This window comes from Python bivittatus, unplaced genomic scaffold (genome assembly GCF_059951505.1).
Source record: "Python bivittatus isolate LINGU-HERP-01145 unplaced genomic scaffold, Pbiv_v1 ctg000310_np1212, whole genome shotgun sequence".
In the NCBI taxonomy this organism is placed as follows: Eukaryota; Metazoa; Chordata; class Lepidosauria; order Squamata; family Pythonidae; genus Python; species Python bivittatus.
In genome coordinates, this window is record NW_028277054.1 from 1,147,840 (window position 1) to 1,168,481 (window position 20,642).

General features: G+C 51.3%; 1 protein-coding gene across 1 annotated transcript; it reads left to right on the top strand.

Annotated features, from left to right (window-relative positions):
• The first annotated feature begins 420 nt into the window (after nucleotides 1-420).
• Nucleotides 421-20,420, top strand: SUPT5H (SPT5 homolog, DSIF elongation factor subunit). Its single transcript, XM_007430972.3, has 30 exons — nucleotides 421-578; nucleotides 1,889-1,989; nucleotides 2,147-2,306; nucleotides 2,438-2,503; nucleotides 3,375-3,386; nucleotides 4,206-4,275; nucleotides 5,127-5,195; nucleotides 5,317-5,382; nucleotides 5,564-5,594; nucleotides 5,750-5,818; nucleotides 6,164-6,415; nucleotides 7,350-7,439; nucleotides 7,915-7,985; nucleotides 8,124-8,229; nucleotides 9,101-9,194; nucleotides 9,431-9,567; nucleotides 10,444-10,599; nucleotides 11,160-11,306; nucleotides 11,997-12,143; nucleotides 12,992-13,117; nucleotides 13,953-14,037; nucleotides 14,608-14,712; nucleotides 15,568-15,670; nucleotides 15,846-15,964; nucleotides 16,829-16,925; nucleotides 17,014-17,172; nucleotides 17,470-17,638; nucleotides 17,843-18,046; nucleotides 18,572-18,667; nucleotides 19,901-20,420. The coding sequence occupies exons 2-30, from the start codon at nucleotides 1,909-1,911 to the stop codon at nucleotides 20,042-20,044; spliced, it is 3,231 nt and encodes a 1,076-aa protein (XP_007431034.1). The 5' UTR covers nucleotides 421-578; nucleotides 1,889-1,908; the 3' UTR covers nucleotides 20,045-20,420.
• The last annotated feature ends 222 nt before the right edge of the window (nucleotides 20,421-20,642 follow it).

The window sequence follows — 20,642 nt, forward strand, 5'->3', positions numbered from 1 at the left end:
CCAGGCGGCCTTCCACCAGGTGTCTGCCAAACATCGGGCCCCGACTCCCCGCATCCCCGGCCGTGGCAGACGGGAACTGCCGCCTACCCGGCGAGCTTCCGCCGCCCAGGCGCCCGGCCCCGCGAGCACGAGGGACGCGCGTCCCGGTCCAGGAGGCGCCGGGCCAGCTGCATCCGAGCCCTGCCATTGGTCGGTCCCTGCCCAACCCAGCCAATCAACGCCCCGCTCGCGTCACAGCCCCGCCGGCAGGAAAACAGAACTCCGCCTATTCCGGGCGTGGGTTCTGAGGAGCAAGCGAGGCGCCAGCCTCGGCCTAGAGCGGCCTTATGACGTCATCGGTTGTCGGACACGCGACCACGACGCAGCAGGCCCCTGTCGAATCAGCGCTCCCGCTCCCGCATGACGCGCTCTCCTCTGGATCTCGCGAGGCTTGGCGGGATCTCCGCGGTGGAGGCGGGGGCCTCTGTTTTGCTTCTGCTTCGCGTCCCCTCCGCTCGCCCCTCTCGGGAAGGAGGGACCGGGAGAGGGATCCCGAGCGCCGGGGCCGCTGGCCGAGTGACTGAGGGCCGAGAGACTCGGTAAGTGGGGCTTCCTCCCGCCTCGGGGGCGGGCCGCGTCAAGCCCGGGTCGTCCCGAGGAGAACCGGGGCGACCTTTGACCCTCTTCGGAGCCCCTCCCTCCCTGGGGGTTCCCAGCCCGCGTGGCAGACGTCTTGGACTACAGCTCCCATCCTCCCCAGCCGCTCTGACGGTGCTCCCAAGGGCTCTGGACTACAATCTCCATTCTCCCCGGTCTACAAGCCCTATCCTCCCCGGCGGCGCGGCCCTCACCCTCACAGTGCCCGAGACTGCGACGCCCATCATCCCCTGCCGCCGTGGCCCCGCTGAGCGCATCCCCTGCCACCGGGGGCCGCCCCCTGAGTGGGCCAGCCCCCTCCCAGCCAGCCGAGGGTTGGTTGGTTTGGGTATATGCTTATTTCAAGATGAAATAGTTCAGCTCAGAAAGCGTGACTCTGGGCGCCGGACAACATAAACGCACCGGAAAACCGTAATTGTAAAAAACTAACAACCCCGAAGCCAAAATGTAAAGTGGTAGCCAGGCACAGAACAAAACGGACTCCCATTCAACCGACCCTAACGCCTGGGGGAAGGGCCAGCTCTTAAGGGCTTTCCTGAAGGCGAGGAGAGCTGGGGCCTGTCGTATGGGGGGGCAGGAGAATCATTCCAGAGAGCGGGGGCCACCACAGAAAAGGCCCCTTCCTGAGTCCCATAAGACGACAAGACTTAAAAGAGTCTGTATCTCCTGAGAATTAGACGTTCAGCAGTGTCTGGCAGGCCGCAGCTCCTCCTCCTTGCGCAGTTCATTCCACTTTGGGGCAGTGCGTGTCTGATTATCCTCTTTCTGTTATGCGCTTTCCCCTTCAAATCTTAGCCCAGTTCGTGTGAGGTTTGTGAAGGGAATCATGTTTGATATGGTGTATCAGAACTTAGTGACTGAGATGTGAGAGAGACGGTGCAGGTCCTGAGCAACACACATTCAGTACTTTCGTTCCATCAGGATCCAGGCTGTGTTTGCACCTTCAGCATGCTCTGAGGATGCACTGAGAACAGTCCTACAAGCATACCAACTATGTCAATATTCTTCTGACAAAGCCAATATTCTTTCCTACTCCCATCTGTTGGAATTTAGGAATCTAGAGGCCAGTGGGGCACTGTGGGTCATTGTGGTGTCCCTCACTCAGTGAGAGAAACAGGATATGGAGTACTTTGCATTCAGGGTCCCTCTGTCGATCTGCATTTCCCCTGCCACAGTTTGGTTTAGAATCTTATTTCCTCCCCCGCCACGTCAGGCACATAGAAGTTTTCCATGTGGGCTTCTCTTCCTTCAGGATTGGAGAGTGCAGCCAAGATGTCTGACAGTGAAGACAGCAACTTCTCCGAAGATGAAAGCGAGCACAGCAGTGAGCCTGAGGAACTGGAGGAAAATGAGGTGAGCTAGGATTTGGGGTTCGTGGTTCCTCTTTCCCTTTGCCAAGCTGGTCCTTGAGAACCAGCCCTTCCCCCTCCCTCTCCCCCTAGTAAAACTGCTTCCACTGAACTTTGGTTTGGCCGGGCAGTAAGTCTAAGCTTCTCCCTCATGCATGCAGACAGAAGAACGGGGCAGCATTGTAGGCAGTGAGAAAGAAGAGGTTGAGGAGGAGGAAGAGGAGGAGGAAGAGGAAGAATATGATGAGGAGGAGGAGGAGGAAGATGACGATCGGCCTGCCAAAAAACCCAGACACGGAGGCTTTATTTTGGATGAAGCTGGTAAAAACTCCACATATCACGCTCTGCCTTAAGGGTTTGCCTCTGGGTTTGGTTCGTGCAGAATGTACAGAAAGGAACCAAGTTCTTGCCGTTGCTTATTGTGTGGGCTTCCCCCATTCTCTTTTTTTCAGATGTTGATGATGAGTATGAAGATGAAGATCAGTGGGAGGACGGAGCAGAGGACATCCTGGAGAAAGGTAAGGCCGGCCAGCTTCGTGTGCTGATATCTGAGATTCGGATAGCTCTAGATATCTGGGCAGGACAAACCAAGACCGTGCAAGTGTACAAGTCCGGCATAACTTTTCCTTCAAGTTCCTCCTGCTGATGAGGTAGCCTGTTCCTGTTCTCCTTCCCCAGCCGGGCATTCCCTAAATCTGCAGGATGAAAATGTCCAGTGGTGGCTGGTTGGGAATTCTGAGAGCAAAAGTCTAACCTGTCTTGTGGGGTGCCTGGCTGAGGAAAGTGGTCCTACACCAGCTTAAAGAACTTTAACCAACCATCTTTTAAATAGGTTTCTTTTTCTCTAATATTACAGTTGCGGAATGTTTCCCCGATTTCCTGTTCAAATGCAGTTAAAATTAAAATTTAAAGTCTGTTGACACCTTTCCAAAGTTTTTGTGTTTTGCTTTTTCCTATCAGAGCTAGAAACAGTCTCTTCTCCCCACTCGGAATGTCTGCGATCTCTTTCAAACCTGTAAAGCAAATGCTTCTATAAGAGTTGTGGACTCGAGGCTTGGTTAAAACTACAAATGAGTTTTTGGTGGCGGAGATGCACAAGGGTCTGTTTCATTTGGTAGCTGATAGAATGAAAGAGGCAAATGAGCCTCTGACCCCCCGCCGCCCCCTTCCCCGGGTCCCAAGGCTGCCCCGCCTCTTGCCAGCGCTTCCTCCCCCCCCTTCTCCTTTGCGTTTCTGTGCATCTCATTCGCTTCTGCTTGGTTCGTGCCACATCTTAATTTTGTTCCTTCCGCTTTTCTGTTCCCCATTCACCTCCACCCTGTGGTTGGTTTTGATGGTATTATTTGGCTCATACTGTCCGCCTTTCCACCACCACCTCCTCCTGAGCAGAAGAAATTGAAGGTAAGACCGGTTTTTGTTTTTATCCTCTCCATTCCAGCTCCTCTCCTCTCCACCAGCTGCCTTCCTTCTCTGCTTCTTGTCAGCCAGGTGGGATTTAATGAATGGGGCCACAGGGTTGGGGGTGGGAAGAGCACACCACCCACGGGCTTAGTTGCTGCAGGTAGCGCAGGGGTCTTCCAGGCAAAGGGTGTCCGATGGTCCAGGCAGTCAAACGCTGTCTGTAAGGTCTGCCTGTCAGGCAGCAGCGGCCCCACCTGAGGCTGTGGTTGGGGCCTGGCGGGTCATGGGCTTGACTGCCATTTCATACAGCATAAATCTCTGCGCATAGAAAAAGAGTCTGGCTTCCACCCAGTTTTTTCTCTTTGCATGCCCCTTTTCTATGCGCGGGAACTCTGGGTGAGCAAAAGTCCCTTCTGTCTACCTCACAAGCAGTATCAAGCCTGCTGTTGCTTTTCCGCCTAAAAGCCTCCGTCTCCCCAGAGTGTCCTTATCAGGGGGCCATTGTAGCATCAGTGCATAGAAACAGGGCAGGCCCAGCTGCAGTTATCAGTAGCTTGCTGGGCCACTGCAGGGGCTGCAAGAGTTTCTCTGTCTTTTTTTTTCCTACCTTCCTTATTTCCTCCTATTTCTGGGCTTTTTCGTTAAGCGTTTTGGAGTCCTCAGAGAGCAGTGGGCTGTCCCAGCCACCAAACTTCACACCTGGAAGCTGCTGGCCTGCCTTCTCGGCTTTCTCCTCAAATTTGCTGGCCCGCGTCACCCACTGCCTCTCTGCTGCACCTTCCTCTCCTGCCCTTTGCAAACTCCTGTCTCTCTTCTTAGCTTCCAACATCGACAATGTGGTTTTGGACGAAGACCGCTCGGGAGCCCGAAGGCTGCAGAACTTGTGGAGGTAATGGGAGAGGGAAGGAGAAGGAGGGGATGGGGCACAACTGCCAATAGGATCCTGTATTTCAGTTCGTAATATTCTCTTCTTACATTAAATAACACGGCTATGGAATATTTAGACAAGCCATTTAAGTGTTGGCTACTGTTTCCCTCCAGTTTGCCTTTGACGTACTGGTGTCAGTGGCTTGAAAGAGTCCTTGGTATCTTGGTCTTTGTAATCTCTGGTAGCTTTCCCTGCTTCAAGAGGCTCCAGTCAGGAAAGGCTGATCCCATGCAGTGGCCTGAGATAAGTGCCAAGAGATTTCCCAAGATGAATAGCAAGGGCTAGAGGCTGCAGATTCTTTAACATTGAGTGTGAGATGTTCCCTGGATAGCCCAGATCTTACAATTCTCACCAGCCTTCTTATGACTTTCAACATAAATCCAGTCTCACCTGGTAGCAGAACAAGTCATGGCAGTTCCTAGCACAGCAAGGGAGACTGGCTGCTATTATCTTAGCTCTGAAGTGACATCCGGACTGTGCTCTTTGTGACTCAGTTTTCTCCCTTCCTAGCTTGGCTGTCTACTGCATTCAAGGCCCAGCCAAGTCTTTCAGTTATTCATTTCACAATATTTATGTATTTACTCAATTTATATGACCGCCCATTGTATATGCATGACTCTGGGCAGCTGACTATTAAAACAGAATAAAAACGCAACCAAAAATGATAAACATAAATAACATAAAATAGCAGCCAAGAACACTCACGTATGTCTATGCCTCCTATTCATAGCTGTTGGGGGGCTTACAACAACATGGTTCGTTGCTCATTATATGTTTCCCTACTTTTCTGCTCCCTCCCCCACTTTCCCCAGGGACCAACGAGAGGAAGAGCTGGGCGAGTATTACATGAAGAAATATGCCAAGTCTTCAGTGGGCGAGACGTGAGTAGAGGGCAGCTCCCCTGCCGAGAGTCCCCTTTAGTTCCTGATTGCTGCCTGCTGGCCAAGTTCTCTGTGTTTTTCCAGTCTCAGTCAGTGTCCATTTTTCCTTTGGTTTCTTTAGCGTGTATGGCGGCTCTGACGAGCTCTCAGATGACATTACGCAGCAGCAGTTACTGCCAGGAGTCAAGTAAGGGTGCATACTGTACATTTGGGGTTTGCAAGGAGAATTTGGAGGAGAGTTAAGGAGCAGAGGGCAGCGGTGGTGGCTGAAGCTGCCCAGCCAAGATGCCTGGAATCAGCCCAAAGAGCAGGAACTCTTGTTGGATGTGACAAACTGATCTTACAGTGCTTGTTTTCCTCCAATACAGGGATCCCAACCTTTGGACTGTGAAATGTAAGGTATGTCCTCATTGGTCGAGCATTAACTGGTTAGCATTAACTCAGTTATCCTCATGAAACAGGCTACTTTGACTTCACATCAGGTGGCACACCCTGCCATCTTGGGGCCATATTCATACTGTTGTTTCTCTTGTGTTCCCCCTGCCCCGCTCAAGATTGGAGAGGAGCGCTCCACTGCTATTGCCCTGATGAGGAAGTTCATCGCCTACCAGTTCACAGACACAGTAAGTTCCTGGGAAAAGGAGGACCTTGTTGGTCGGGCTTTTCTTTATCCTTGGGATTGCCCAAGGGCCTTTGGATGTGGGAGACCTACTGTATGTCCATTCATCATTTCCCTGAGTCTTGGGCAGGGGCCATCAGACCTTTCTTGGCCTGGCTGCCCAACCATTAAATTAGAAGTGGCCTTGGAAGAGAAGTAGAAGTAGAAGAACCTGCCGTTTCATGTCTGGTACCTTTTGCACCTCTCCGGTGATAACTGTGGGGAAAGCTTCTTGCTGCATTTCTTTAGTTCCTGCCCTGGCCCATACGTTGTGTAACTTCTCCTCCGCCCTGCTGGTCTGTCTTTGCAGCCCTTGCAGATCAAATCAGTGGTGGCTCCTGAACATGTGAAGGGTTACATCTATGTGGAGGCCTACAAGCAGACCCACGTGAAGCAAGCCATTGAAGGGGTAGGCAACCTCCGCATGGGCTACTGGAACCAACAGATGGTGCCCATCAAAGAGATGACCGATGTCTTGAAGGTGGTGAAAGAGATGACCAACCTGAAGCCCAAATCCTGGGTGCGACTCAAGAGGGGCATCTACAAAGATGACATTGCTCAGGTGAGCCCAGTTGAGATCAGACTTCACTGTTCTGAAATTTTTCAGAGGGAAATTGGATAAAGGGTTTAACTGCTTTTGAAAGGTGTTTCTGGAGCAGGGGTGGAAACATACTGGGTAAAAGGAAGAAGTGACAGGATTTGTAAGGGATCTGTTTTGATCTCTTTTCAGCAGCCTCCTTCCCATCACAGCACCCGCCTAGGTCAGCATGACTAGTTTCAGAAAGTTGTTTATATCAAGTGGCACCCATCTGACATTTCTTTATTGTTTCAACAGCAATGTTGGTATATATGAAGCTTGGCAAGATCGCATAGGCAAAAGTTGGGAGAATCTCCCCCATCTCAGGAATTTCCAATCTGAAATAAAAAAATTATGCTCAGAGCAACCCAGTGAGATAGATTTGGCTGAGAGAATCCCAGCCTCAAAAGCTTCACAGTTAAGGGGAGAGTGGAACCTGGAGCTCCTAAAGTCCTAGGAAAAGAGGTGTGCTCTGGGTGTGTGCAGGCAGCCCAAGTGTGCCGGCCTCCCATTGCAAGGTGTACCTTCCTGCACGAAGGAGAAGAGATGCAGTGCTTGGGTTGCCGGGAAGGGACGCGGAGGGTTAGGGTCAAGACCCAGTAGGACATGCCCAGGAAGACCTGCCTTTGAGAGAAGGGAAAGGCCGCCCTGGCAAGAATGCCTCAGTCTTGGCCAGTTGACCTCGGGTGGTGAGGGAGAGCCCCGATGCTATCTCCCATGCACAGGGAGTTGTCCAGGCAGAGCAAGATGCCTGTGACTCCTCAGCGGGCCGTGACGTATCATTTGAGAGTCCTTGGCGTAGGGGATGGCCGCTTATAGATGCGTGACCAGGCTCGTCTCCCTGGACCGCACCTTGCCTTCTCTGTTGGCCATTGTCCTGACGCTGACCAAAGCTGCTTCCTTGTCTTGTTCCCCGTAGGTCGATTACGTGGAGCCAAGCCAGAATCAGATCTCTCTAAAGATGATTCCACGAATTGATTTTGATCGCATCAAAGCGCGCATGAGCCAGGTACGTTGTGTACGCCCTCTTACAGGAAGTCCTCTGGATTTAAAGACGTTGGGCCTTTTCAGTATTTTGCTGGGCCTTAATTTTTCCCTGAGAAGGGCTCTCTTGATCATTTTTAACATTTGGGCACATTCGGGGTCGAAACAGTTGCCTGGTCCTCAGTTTTATAATACGGTTCTAGTAGTATTTCAAATATGGGTATGTTCTTCAGTCCATCCTGAAATAATTCCCAACTCAAGCTCCCAATTGTGGCCTATTTATTTATGATATTTGTATACCTGCTTTCTTGCTCCAACTCAAATAAGGCAGTGAGCAACAGAAAAGGGAGAAAAGTAAAGCCAGAACCCTAGGAAAGTCGATGTTAAATAATAAAATGCAAAAAGGAAATAAAGGGCTAAGTTAAAAGCATCTGCTGTAACCCCTTGTCTAAGAACTGAGCATTTGGGTTAGGATTGGTCCAAATCTCTTTCCGTTGCAGAAAGATTGGGTAGCCAAATGGAAGAAATTCAAGCGTCCCCCACAACGTCTCTTTGATGCAGAAAAGATCCGGTGAGTAACTCGTACAGGAGTTGGGGAGAGGAGGAGTTGGCCTTAAGAAGGGGGGGCTGAAGAGCCCAAATCTACTGGATTTCCCAGAGTCCTGCCCCAGCAGGGGCTCTTCACGCAAACCTCTCTCTCCCATTCCAGATCTTTGGGCGGTGACGTGGCCTCCGATGGGGATTTCCTCATCTTTGAAGGGAATCGCTACAGTCGGAAAGGGTTCCTCTTCAAGAGCTTTGCTATGTCGGCTGTGGTGAGAACGGGGTTGGGGTGCTTGGAGGGAGGGGATTCTTCACTTGAGTCTGTGGTGGGTGTTAATGGCCGCCTCCTAGGAACGTTGCAGTTATCTTATGGAATGGGAGATGGTTGCTGTGATCTAGTAAGGATCCACCAGGAGCATAGGCAGAGGATTTCCTGCCTCCTGTTCTGTGTTCCATTTAGATGGAAAGATAAAATAGTGTGCATGACTTTGTATGAGTGCAAGATGCCAAGTGCAACTTACAAAGAGTTCACAGTCAGAAATTCAGTATAGAAAACAACAGAGAGGAGAGGAATGAAGTGGAGGCAGAGGTAATGAAGAAACCAGTTTGTAGTATTGAACATATTTAGGGTTAGCTTTAAGTTAATCTACCTTAAATGATGGAGTTGAAGTGGGGAAGGCAGAGTAATGCCCAAGGCCCCGTGGAAAATATGCTGCAGTTCACCGTAGCTGCCTGTCTACCAACATTTAAAGGTCTCCCAAACAATTTTGGAAGGAAAAGTCTTGAGGATTAGCCCTTATTAATCCTGCATTCCCTGTAGCAATGTTCTGGCCGTGCAGATTCTTAGTTTCCTCACAGAATTGTCAGACAGAGAATGATTTGCCTCAACTGCTTCCTGTGTGGTCCATCCTCTTTGTGGAATCATGATCCTGCTGGTGATACTTGGATTGTCCTGGGTGGCTGATGGCAAACCATAAATGCAGGGACTTTCTGGGGCTGTAGGGCCCACACATCAGTTTGGCGCACATGCAGGAATCAGGGGGAGTGTTGCTAGCCTGGTGCCTGCTCTGGTTTCCTGCCTCTTGGGTCCTGTCTGTGTTAGTTTCCTCCTTCCCCAATTGCTGGCTCTGTTTCTGACTTCAGATCACTGAAGGAGTGAAACCCACTTTGTCTGAGCTGGAGAAATTTGAAGACCAACCCGAAGGCATTGACTTGGAGGTGGTGACCGAAAGCACAGGTGCTTGCCCTGCCTTCTTCTCCTACCTTTCGCTCTTCCTGCCAAGCGGACACAGCCTTCCTTTGCCTGGTCCTTCAGGGATCCTGGGAGGAGGGAGATCACCTGTTCCATGTTTTCAGCTGTGGATAGGCCACCTTTCCGCGCCCAGCTAATGGCAAACTCTTCTCCCTGTTGGAAGGGCTTTAAGGAAGGCCTCTGGGTGATGCTCCTTCACGTCTTCCTCTTGCTGTTTTCAGGGAAGGAACGGGAGCACAACTTCCAGCCGGGAGACAACGTAGAGGTGTGTGAAGGGGAGTTGATCAATCTGCAGGGCAAGATCCTGAGTGTGGACGGGAACAAGATCACCATCATGCCCCGACATGAAGACCTCAAGGTACGGACTTCTTACCATTTCTCCAGCTGTGAACTTCACTGCCGAACTTTGGTGTGGGAGGTGGATCTGCGTTCGGCCCCTTGCAGCAACCATTTGGGCTCGGTTCGGGAGCCCTTCTAGGCCTGCCCGTAAGCCAGGGGCTTCCTCTCTCCATGCCTACGTTTACAAGATGGCTCTTGGAAGGCGATTCCCCAGGAAGCCATTCTTTCTTCAGGGCCTGAGCAGATGGGCACTTCCTCTAGTTCAGCTGTGGGCCTGAGACCAGGCTACCCCTCTACCCCATGGCTGTTTTCTGGCCCTGAGCAAGAGGTGGCTCCTGTCTGGTCTGGAACGCAAACTTGTGTTAACATGAGTCCGTCTCATCCAGGACGGTTTAAATTGGGCTGTCTTCCAGGGGTTTGGCGCAGGGAAGGACCTTCGATGGTATTAGACAGCATACACCCCCATGGCTTCTTTAGTTGTTTTCCTAAATAAATGACAAGTATTTTGGTTCCCCCACACACTCTGCACTAAGGAAACTGCATTTTGCCTTGGGCTGTTATGGGAAGCTTTCCTATAAGTCAGTGTTTCTCAGCCGTAGCAACTTTTAAGATGTGTGGGCTTCAACTCCCAGAATTCCCCAGCGAGCATGCTGGCTGGGGAATTCTGGGAGTTGAAATCCATACATCTTAAAGTGGCTAAGGTTGAAAAGTTCTGCTATAAGTGGAGACACTGAGATTTTCTCTGGAGAAAACTCTGCCCCTGAGCTCTTCCTCTGCAAGGGCCAGACCCTCATTTCCCATCCAGCAAAGAAGACCCAGCCCCAGATAGTGCAGGGAGGGCTTTGCTGGGTATCTCCTGTCCTCCATCTTCCCTTTTGTCCCACTCCCTCTCCAGGATATGCTGGAGTTCCCAGCTCAGGAGCTGCGCAAATACTTCAAAATGGGGGACCACGTGAAGGTCATTGCCGGGCGCTTTGAGGGCGACACGGGGCTGATTGTGCGTGTGGAGGAGAACTTTGTCATCCTCTTCTCTGACCTCACGATGCATGAGGTGAGTGGCAAAGTGACCCAGCAGAGCATATGCACCTTCCTGGGTTGGATGGACATCTTTGTGGCCTGCAAGGATCTTGGAATCTGCTCTTGAGTGGTGGGTGTGTCTAGGAGGCTGCATGGGGGGCGAAAACCTGGGTCTGTCTGTTTATCCCTTTTGCCATTTGCTTCAGAGAAAGGCCGCGGGTGCCTCCAAAAGTTTCGGATTTCAGCTCAGACTTTGTAATGGCAAGGGACTGGGGCAGCCATCCTGGGGAGCCCTGATGTGACTTCTTCCCCTGCTCCTCTGATCACCTTGTGTGGTTTGGGTAGAGCGAGTCTTTGCCAGGTTCACCAGTTCCAACCTCTTCTGCTCTTGCTTCTTTACAACCTGTCAGTTATTCCTGGCCAAGAGGTCTGCTGGTTGAATAGACTCAGGCTTGACAGTGAAGTTGGTTTCAAAATGGTTACCGTGATACCTTTTGCACGATTTGATTCCAGTGCTGGAGACGTTCTGTATTTGGGGCTTTTAGGTAGACCTGATTCAAAACATTTAAGTACCTTTTCCTTCCACCTCCACAGCTCAAAGTTCTCCCCCGGGACCTTCAACTCTGCTCCGAGACTGCCTCTGGTGTGGATGTGGGTGGCCAGCATGAGTGGGGAGAACTAGTGCTGCTGGACCCTCAGACAGCCGGGGTCATTGTGCGTCTGGAGCGGGAGACCTTCCAGGTGGGTGGGTGTGCTTCCTTCGGGGAGCGAGAGTTCAGATTTGGAAACTCCACCAGCTTGACCCTTTGGCTGCTGTGGGTCAGAGACCGCTGTGGGAAAGGGTCCCCAGAATCTGGCCAGGGGCTCATTGGACCTTCTGCCCAGCAGTTTGGCATGAGCATGTTTCCAAATACCCACTGGTCCAAATCCTGTGCCCTAAAAACAGCAATTGTGGCACTAAATCCTGGTAATACTTTAAAGAGAAGCTTTCAAACGACGGATTGCCGTGTGGCCCGTTTAGGACAGTCAGCCTGCCTGGGTGGCTTTCCTTTGGGGCTCAGAAGGCATTTACATGGCAGTGGAGGTAGCTCTGTCATAAAGGAGGGTCTCTGTTGAAAACCTGGCCTCTCAAAAAAACCTCTTGATGCCCTCCAGAGGTTTGAGGTGCTACCTCCCCCTCCCCCATAGCCAGAGGGCAGCAGCTTGGGAGAGGCTGCAGAGGTGCCAGGGGATGGGGAGGTGGCTGGCACTTCTGGCTTGCCTCGAGCGAAGAGGCTGGCCTCGGATCCACCAACTGAGCCCTCCTTCAGCTGCCGCAGTCAGGCAGAGGACGGACCCTGGGGATGCGACCAGGGCTTTTTCCGCCTCGTCCCTCCCTCAGGGTCTCCCCTGCCATCTGGTTCTGAGCCTCGGTCTCTTCTCCCCACTCAGGTCCTGAGCATGAACAACCAACTGGTGACGGTGCGGCACCAGGCGGTGAATCGGAAGAAGGACAACCGCTTTGCGGTGTCCCTGGACTCTGAGCAGAACAACATCCATGTGAAGGACATTGTGAAGGTCATCGAAGGGTCTCACTCGGTGAGCCACCAGCCGGGTTGGGTGCTGAGCTGGGTCTCCACAGCGGGCGGGGGGGAAGTGTCTCTGGCTGCCCGGCTTTTGCCCTCCCCTGTGGCGTACAGGGCACAGCCAAGGCCTGCGGCACATTGTTGTTGCTCGAGTGCCATGGTTGAGGGTGTTTTCAGAAGATTCTTTATTCGCCTTGTCCTCAAAAGCCCGCACAGTTCATGCTTTTTTTTTTCTGTGCTAGATGAACTCCTGGGTACTGTTTCCGGCATCTAGAGAACCAGAGTTCCTGGGTGGCCCAGGGTGCTGTATCAGTTCACCCACTGGAGGGGGCAGAGGACTGGGCAGGGAACCAGCCAGGAAAACACATCAGGGGCTTTGAGCCCGTTGCTATTTCTCAGCCCAGCATACCTCACAGGGTTGTTGTTAGTGGGTGTGGATAAAATTGGAGGGGGGAGTGCTGTGCACATTTTGCCTCTAACAGAAAGGTGGGTCGTAATTTTAACCAATAGCATCAATAAAATTAATCCCTGGAAGCAGCTGCTGTTTCGGCTTATGGAAGCCAAGAATTCACTTTCGCTCTGGCCAAAGGCGTTTTCTGGCCCAGTGCTAAAAATGCACAAATGGCTCAAGTTCTGTAGTTCTGTTTTTTCTTGATTTGCTGTGGCCACATAAGAGGACTTCGCCTAGAGGAACCTTTCAGTGCGTTGAAGCATCTTGGCCTCTTCCTCTTTGGTGACCCTCGAAGCACTCAAGATGAAGGGCGGCACCAGGCTGGGAGAAGGCTTGAGGTGGGCGGTCCGTGCCACTCTGACACACATACACACACACCGCATAACTTGGAGCTTCTCTGCCTCCTCCAGGGCCGCGAGGGGGAGATCCGTCACCTGTTCCGAGGCTATGCTTTCATGCACTGCAAGAAACTGGTGGAAAACGGGGGCATGTTTGTCTGCAGGACGCGCCATTTGATTCTGGCGGGAGGCTCCAAGGTGAGGCCACATCTTCTTCCTCTTGCCTCGAGCAACGTGTGAGAGAGACGTTGGTGCCGCTTTTTTGAGGGTGTGTAAATTCAAGTTTGAAATTGTCCGGGGCTAAACTAGGAACCAAGACCGTGGACTCCTGGTTAACACTGAAGCGGACGTAATAGTCATGAGAAAAAGAAAGCAACTCTTCTGATTAGTGAATTAGACTGAAGTGAAAAAATAATATGGCAAAAACAACACTATGAACGCAGTAGAGATCCAGCAAATGACTAACAATATGCCATTTTAAGCTGTTGCCAGCACACACCTACCTGAGGGCTAAATCAAATACACTTGAAGTCATGTAGCTTTTAGAATAATACTGGCAGTGTCCATGGAGGGCGGCAGTAAGGGAAAGGGGAATGAATGGGGTGAGCTATAGAATCAGAGGAGAGTTCAGGACCTTCCCCTATAGGGTAGAATTAATACAAAGCTGTTCAACTCCTTGCTTGCTCAGATTTTATCAGGGTGGGGGGAAGTCAAGGTTTCATTTGTGCATCATCATCACGAAGTGCTGTTACAGGGGAACCGACTTTAAGCTGAAGGTGTTTGTTGTGGTATCGCCCCTGCACTTACTTTGCCTTGTCCAAAGTCACCACCCCTCAGGAAGCTTCCGAGTCTCAGCAGAGGGAACTCGTGGGGGGAGGACTTTTCTCTAGCTGGCCCTGCTGGATTTCTCATAGGTGGCCTGAAGTTGGCTGGATCCTGTCCTTCCCTAGAGGCAGTCAGGTTGGATCAGTGTGAGGTGAGGGCACAGGCAGGCGCTCTGTTAAGCTCTTCACTTTGAATTTCCTTTTTGCAGCCCCGGGATGTCACAAACGTCACTGCTGGCGGCTTTGCACCCATGAGTCCTCGGATGAACAGTCCTGTGCATCCCAGCGCTGGAGGTGGGTAGTCGGGAGAGAGTGATCTTGCGTCTGGTGGGTTCCCCACAACTCTTCCCTCTCACCAGAAGGGCAAGTCCTGCCGTAATCCAGCAGCACCAGAAGAAAGAGAAACGATGAGTGAACAAAAGGAGAGAAAATGGCAATGGAGCCATAGAAGGAAATTAGTGCTTTCTAGGATGAATTGGCTAAAGGTGATTGAACCTGACATCACTGGGCAAGCAAATCCGTTAGGTCTGATGTGGAGGCCACTGCAGCTGAATCTTTCCCACCCCTCTGAACCGAGAGTCCAGTTCCATGTGCAGAGCCCATGCCCAGCCCCTGCGCCAAGGTCCCTCCCACAGGAGCAATACAGTCGGTGCCTCTCCAAGATTGACAGGACCCATCAAATTGCAGTGGTCTCTAAAGAGGAAGAGAGGGAAGAAGTTAGATTGGCTGCCACAGCAGGAAGACGGTTTTCCCCCCGGGGTTGCACCAGCAAATGTCCTCAGCGAGGGACCCCACGCACCCATCTCCAAAGGATCTGTGTGGAAACGTCCTGCCTATTTGTGCACCCGCTTTTTCCCTCCGCAGGGCAGCGTGGTGGCTTCGGAGGGGGTGGAATGAACCGAGGTCGTGGGCGCAGAGATAATGACCTCATTGGGCAGACGGTGCGGATTTCTCAAGGTCCTTACAAAGGTAAGATGTCACCACTGCTTCCCCCCGCCCCCCATGGCCTGAGTGCTCATCACCCTTCTGATGGGGCGCAGTCAGCTCGAGTTGTGTGGGATTTTTATTAGTCTTCAAAGTTGTCTTCAGGCATCATCCTAAATGGTGGTTTACATCGCCATGGAGAACCGGTCTGCTACTTCCCTTCTAGGTTTCAAGAGGGCATTTAAGACCTGGCTGTTCCATCAAGAGCAGATGGAATATTTGAATTTGGCACACGCGTACTTGGTACAATGCTGATGCTGCAATTAGTTTATTTTACAGATAGGGAGTTTTTTTGAGGAGGCTTTGTTTTTGTTTTAAATTGGTGATGTGTCTGCCCGGAGCCTCTGGAAATGGGCAGCATACAAATTAAGTAAATAATGGCTGAATTCACATACTGTGCTAAGAGACAGGTGTGAGGCATGAACCCAACCAAAGAGCTTTACCAGCCCTTGAATACCATTTAAGAGAGATCGCTGTTTAGCCTGCTGAACTCTCATCTTTGCTCTTGGCAACCCAGTGGTAAAGATTAAAAGTTGGGGGGGGGGCGTTATGTGGGACAGGCAGTAAGAACAGAGAAGGATCTCCTGAACCAAGAGGTGAGCTAGGATGGCCCCAATCTGAGGAGGGCCTTCATGCCTTGCCCTTCCTGCCTAAGTAAAAACTGTATGTGGTCATGTCAGAATAGGCAGCGCTAAAAAGACCCCGAAAGCTGGTTTCGTTTAAGCTTTTAAATGAACTGACGATAGAATGAAACACGGGGTTTTGTGGGTATGGATTTATTTGTTGCTCTGATAGTCCACGTGACTGTGGAGCCTCTGCCTCTGCCCTTGTCTCCTCCAGGCTACATTGGCGTGGTCAAGGATGCCACAGAATCCACAGCCAGGGTAGAGCTGCACTCCACGTGCCAGACCATCTCGGTGGATCGGCAGCGTCTCACTATAGTGTAAGAGCCGCCAGGATGGCCTGTGGGGAGCCGGGTTTGAGATGGGGAGGGAGGGAGAGGCCCCTGCTCGGTTTTGCAAGTCCTGTTGCTCTGTGCTAGACTCAGAAACCAGCAGAGCAGAGTGGGACGCGCCAGCTTTTTAGGACCTAACTCAGTCACGTTCCTCTTCTGATAGTGATTCCAAGAAATCATCTGGCTTGCCCTCTGGTTATGGGCGTACCCCTATGTACGGCTCCCAGACTCCTATGTACGGCTCAGGCTCCCGCACACCCATGTATGGCTCCCAGCACGATGGTGAGTAGCGGAAGGAGGGTGGGCGCACTTCTCCTTCAGGAAGAGACCTCTGTTTTGCCAAGAGAAAACTGGTTTTTCTAGCATCCTGCCTCAAGAGCCTCTTCCACCATTAGAATATGTTGGGACGACAAGGCCATTGAATCCAGCAACTTGATTACATTGCATGCAGGCAGGCTGCTGGGGGTAATACCCCGAGTGTTTCAGAATTTGTAGCACTGGTCCATAATGCGCCCTTCCCCAGCTTGGTGCCTTCCAGATGCGTTCTGGCTGCAGAATTCTGGGAGCTGCGCGCTCAGCCATCTGTGGGAGGAGCAGTCACGACACAACTTTATCTGCCCTAGCAAGATGGCCTTTGTCACGGGCAGCCATACAAGCCACAGGGATGTCGCCTGTGTCATGGCGTGAATTATATCCTTTGCATCGCTAGTGCGATGGTGTCACGCGGCTCCCCGCCCCATTGGTGCCCACCCATGATCATTGTCCACGCTAGTGCTGGGTGCTACGGGTTGGGCTTGCAGATTTGGACAGCACCAGATGGATCAAGTCTGATCTGTGTCATTTGATGAGCCAAATTATCATTGGCGGGTCCTAGCTATGATTTGAAGAAGCTGAATAAGTGTCTTGAAAGAAGAAGATCTATATAGGGCCTTGCAGCAGAATAATCGGTAGTGATGATGAATAAACGTTGCAAAAGAAGTGGGGTCTGGTTGTGGGATGGGCCCAGGATTGGTGTAGTGTTAGAAAATTCAGGCCTTCTCTCCTGCTGGTTTGGACTGACTGGTTCATTCAGTCTGTCTCCCACCTTTCCGTAGCAATGAATATTCCAAATGGGGTTTTGATATCTGAGGGGCTTTTGTTTTTCAGGAAACCGGACGCCTCACTATGGCTCCCAAACACCCTTACACGATGGCAGCCGGACACCTGCACAGAGCGGGGCCTGGGATCCCAACACCCCTTCCAGGTTGGTCCTCCTGTCTGGTGAAGACAGGGATGGGGGAGTCCAACCACAGAGCCTTGGGGCTGAATTGAATACTTGGCTTCTTCTACAGGGCAGAGGAAGAGTTTGACTATGGTTTTGATGATGAGCCCACGCCTTCTCCACAAGGCTATGGGGGGACTCCCAACCCACAGACTCCAGGCTATCCGGACCCTTCTTCCCCGCAGGTTAACCCCCCGTACAACCCTCAGACGCCTGGTACTCCAGCCATGTAAGTGCCCCGGAGCTGAAATCGGGACTAGATGGTGGCCAAAGCATTGGTTTGCTAACCCAGGACAGGCACCCACGCCAAGTCAAGAGCCCCTGCAAAGGCTCAGGGACCATCCTCTTGCAGCCATGCTGGGCTTAAATAGATCTCTCTTTGAGAAGGAACACTTGATGGTCTCCTTTATAGCTGCTGATTCTCTGACTGTACTAGATCTGTAGTGATGGGGAGGACGTGGGAAGAATGCTGACATGACCTTTTCTTTATACCTACTCCTGAACAAAGCCTCTTGTCTTGGTAAAGGTATAACACAGACCAGTTTTCTCCGTACGCTGTCCCATCCCCTCAGGGGTCCTACCAACCGAGTCCTAGCCCTCAAAGTTTCCACCAAGTGGCGCCTAGTCCTGTGGGCTACCAGAATACCCACTCACCTGCCAGTTACCACCCAACTCCTTCACCAATGGCTTACCAGGTATGGTTGATGAGGTGTACCATTGGAACTTCTATCCCTCTGTGCCTTTAAGGCCATAAATATTCTCTTTATGCATGTGCCCACTGACTTCACTCAACATGCCCTTTTCGGAAACCTAAAAGTTGAGTTGCCTCTGTTACTGTCCCCTGCCACAGCCAAGTCTGGACTTTCTCATTGGGTCTCTCTCTCTCTGTCTTGCTCCAGGCTAGCCCCAGTCCTAGTCCGGTGGGCTACAGTCCTATGACCCCAGGGGCTCCTTCCCCAGGAGGTTACAACCCTCACACCCCAGGCTCTGGGATTGAGCAGAGCTCCAGCGATTGGGTCACCACCGATATCGAGGTTGAAGTGCGTGACACTTACCTGGACAGCCATGTGGTGGGAAAGACCGGAGTCATCCGCAGCGTGACCGTAAGTGGCTGGACAGATGAGCCTGTTTGCACAGGATGACTAACAAATAGCCAAGGGCATCAGAAGGTTTGGGGAAGGAATCAGTATTTTGTCCTGCAGAAGCCTGAGTTGGAAAACTTGGTGAGGAAGTGCTGGGAGGAGGGAGATTTGCCAGTGATGGTTCCTGCATTGGTGTCCCGTTTCCTCTGAGTTGAGGGTTGTAAATTCAATTAATCAAGAAGGGACCTTCCGTTGGAACTCAGTGCAAAGGCAGCTTAGAAAGATCTCAGCGCAGGCTGAATTCTTGCAAAGCCTCTTCAGGCAGTGTCTTAGCAACTAGCCCCTAGTTCTTGTACATATTTACGGCTACCACCGTATCAACACTGTTGATCAAGAAGAGGGGTGGATTCCCCCAGAGCTGAGGAGGGATGATCATCCTGTCTTCAGAATTAGGTAGGCTTTTCTGTTACTGATGCTTGCAGCTTGTCACCCTGGTGGTTTTCTTTTTCTTTCCTGCCGCCCTTCCCTCCCTATCTGCCCTGTTAGGGTGGGATGTGTTCAGTCTACGTTAAGAAATGTGAGAAGGTAGTCAGTATTTCAAGCGAACACCTGGAGCCTGTGACACCGGCCAAGAATGATAAGGTACGTAGAAGGGCTAGTAAAAAGCTTTCTCCGCCTGGCAGCCCTCTTTTCAATACCTTTGTTAGAAAATGCATGGCACTCTACCTTACAATGTAGAATGATCCTCCACTGGAGTCCTGCCCATGGGCCCCTTATTCAAGACCAACCATTATGCCCAATTAAGGGGAGGCGCTCATCAACCGTTGCCACTGAGGTCATCACAGGGGCTTCTTGGAGCTGTAGGCCAAGCATCCTGGTGGCGTCAGGCTGCCTGTCCCTCGTCCAGGTGCTGCCACAAGCACTCTTTTTGGCAAGAGGGTAGTCCTCATGATGGCAGGAAAAGCATGTGGAAATACCCACTCAGGTCATTTTGACGCTGAAATGAGCCGTTCCACCTTCTGTGCCATTTCAGATGTTCAAACTTCAGAATGGATTTGTGGTGGAACATTACCTTGAAACATTGCACCAAGCTGGAAATAGCTTGTTTGGGACCTGAATGCTTAATGACAGGCTCTTTTGCTTCTTACAGAGCCTTTTCTAGAGAGGGTGACCATAAACCGAGGAACTAGGGGATTCCTTGTTAGCCTTTCTTTCTCCATCTCCCATTTGACAAAGGTCTTGCAAATGGTTAGGAACTGTTGCTCTTCAGTACTTGTCCCATGTAGTGATCAGGGGCAATTTGAAAGCTTTAGTGTCTGATAGTAAAAATTAAAGAACTTTAATATTCTGTTTATTTTTATTTAGTTACTAAATAAATTTTACTAAATAAATAAATAATAAGTATTCTTTTAGATCATCATTGGTTTTTATTTATTTTTTTATTTATTAAGTTTGTATGGCTGCTCATCTCATATACATGACTCTGGGCAGCTAACAATTCAAAGCAAAACAAAACCAGTAAGCTAAAACAATAAATAATGTAAAATAGCATCCAGGCCACAACACATAAGAAACGTCTATATAATGGATCCGTAGCCAAGAAAGGGGCTCATCCACAGGGCTGGGGCCCCAGGCTCGATGGCAAAACCAGGACTTCAAGGCTCTGTGAAAACCCGCGGGTTTCGTCTGCATTGTTGCTTTCGTGGCCAGGAGTTGTGCTTGGCCGATCCGGAGGGGCTTCCTCTGCCTCCCCTCAACCTTCTAGTAACCGACTTGAGGCCTCTGGCCGATCCTTGCTGGGTCCACCTTGGTCTAGTAGGATGGGGGAGGCCTCGCTGTTAGATGGGCAGCTCTGAGCTTTATCCTGTCCTGCAGGTCAAAGTCCTTCTGGGAGAAGACCGAGAAGCTACCGGAATCCTGCTGAGCATCGATGGAGAAGACGGAATTGTCCGCACAGACCCGGAAGAGCAGCTCAGAATCCTCAACTTGCGTTTCCTTGGCAAGCTCGTAGAAGCTTAGCGGGACGGGTAGCAACCCTGGGTGTGAATAGGGTTTGGTTGTTTTCCTCTTCCCTTTTCTTCCGTTCCTCCTTTCCTTCTAGCCAGCTACCAGCAGACGGCAACGCCACGCCTTTGTACAGATTTGCTCCCGAGGACGGTTTATTTTTTGTGTGTGCGAGTTTTCTCTTCCTGCGTATTTCCCCCAGGTGACTTTGCTCGGGTGGGGGGGCGAGGGACAATCTTGCAGCTGCCTACAAAGCGACTTCGGCAGAGGGGCTGCAGCGAACGGAGCCCAGCGCCCTCCCATCCCCCCTTTTCCGTAGCACTTTATGTCCTCTCCGGCACCAAAACCTCCGGCGTGTAGCTTGTTTTAATAAAACCACCTCATGAACTTCTTTGAACTGTGCCTGTGTGATGGGCAGTGCAAGCGGCGGGCGCCTTCTGCCCCTCCCTGTGCAGCCAGAGGGTCAAGGGATTCGTGCTCTGGGGAAGAGATTCAATATTGTGAATTCCTACACGGATAGTTAAATGTTATTTAGATAAGATCAGCAATACGCGTGGATGCTTTGGCTCTATAATGTTATATGAAAACCGGGGGGGGGGGTGCACCACTTTTT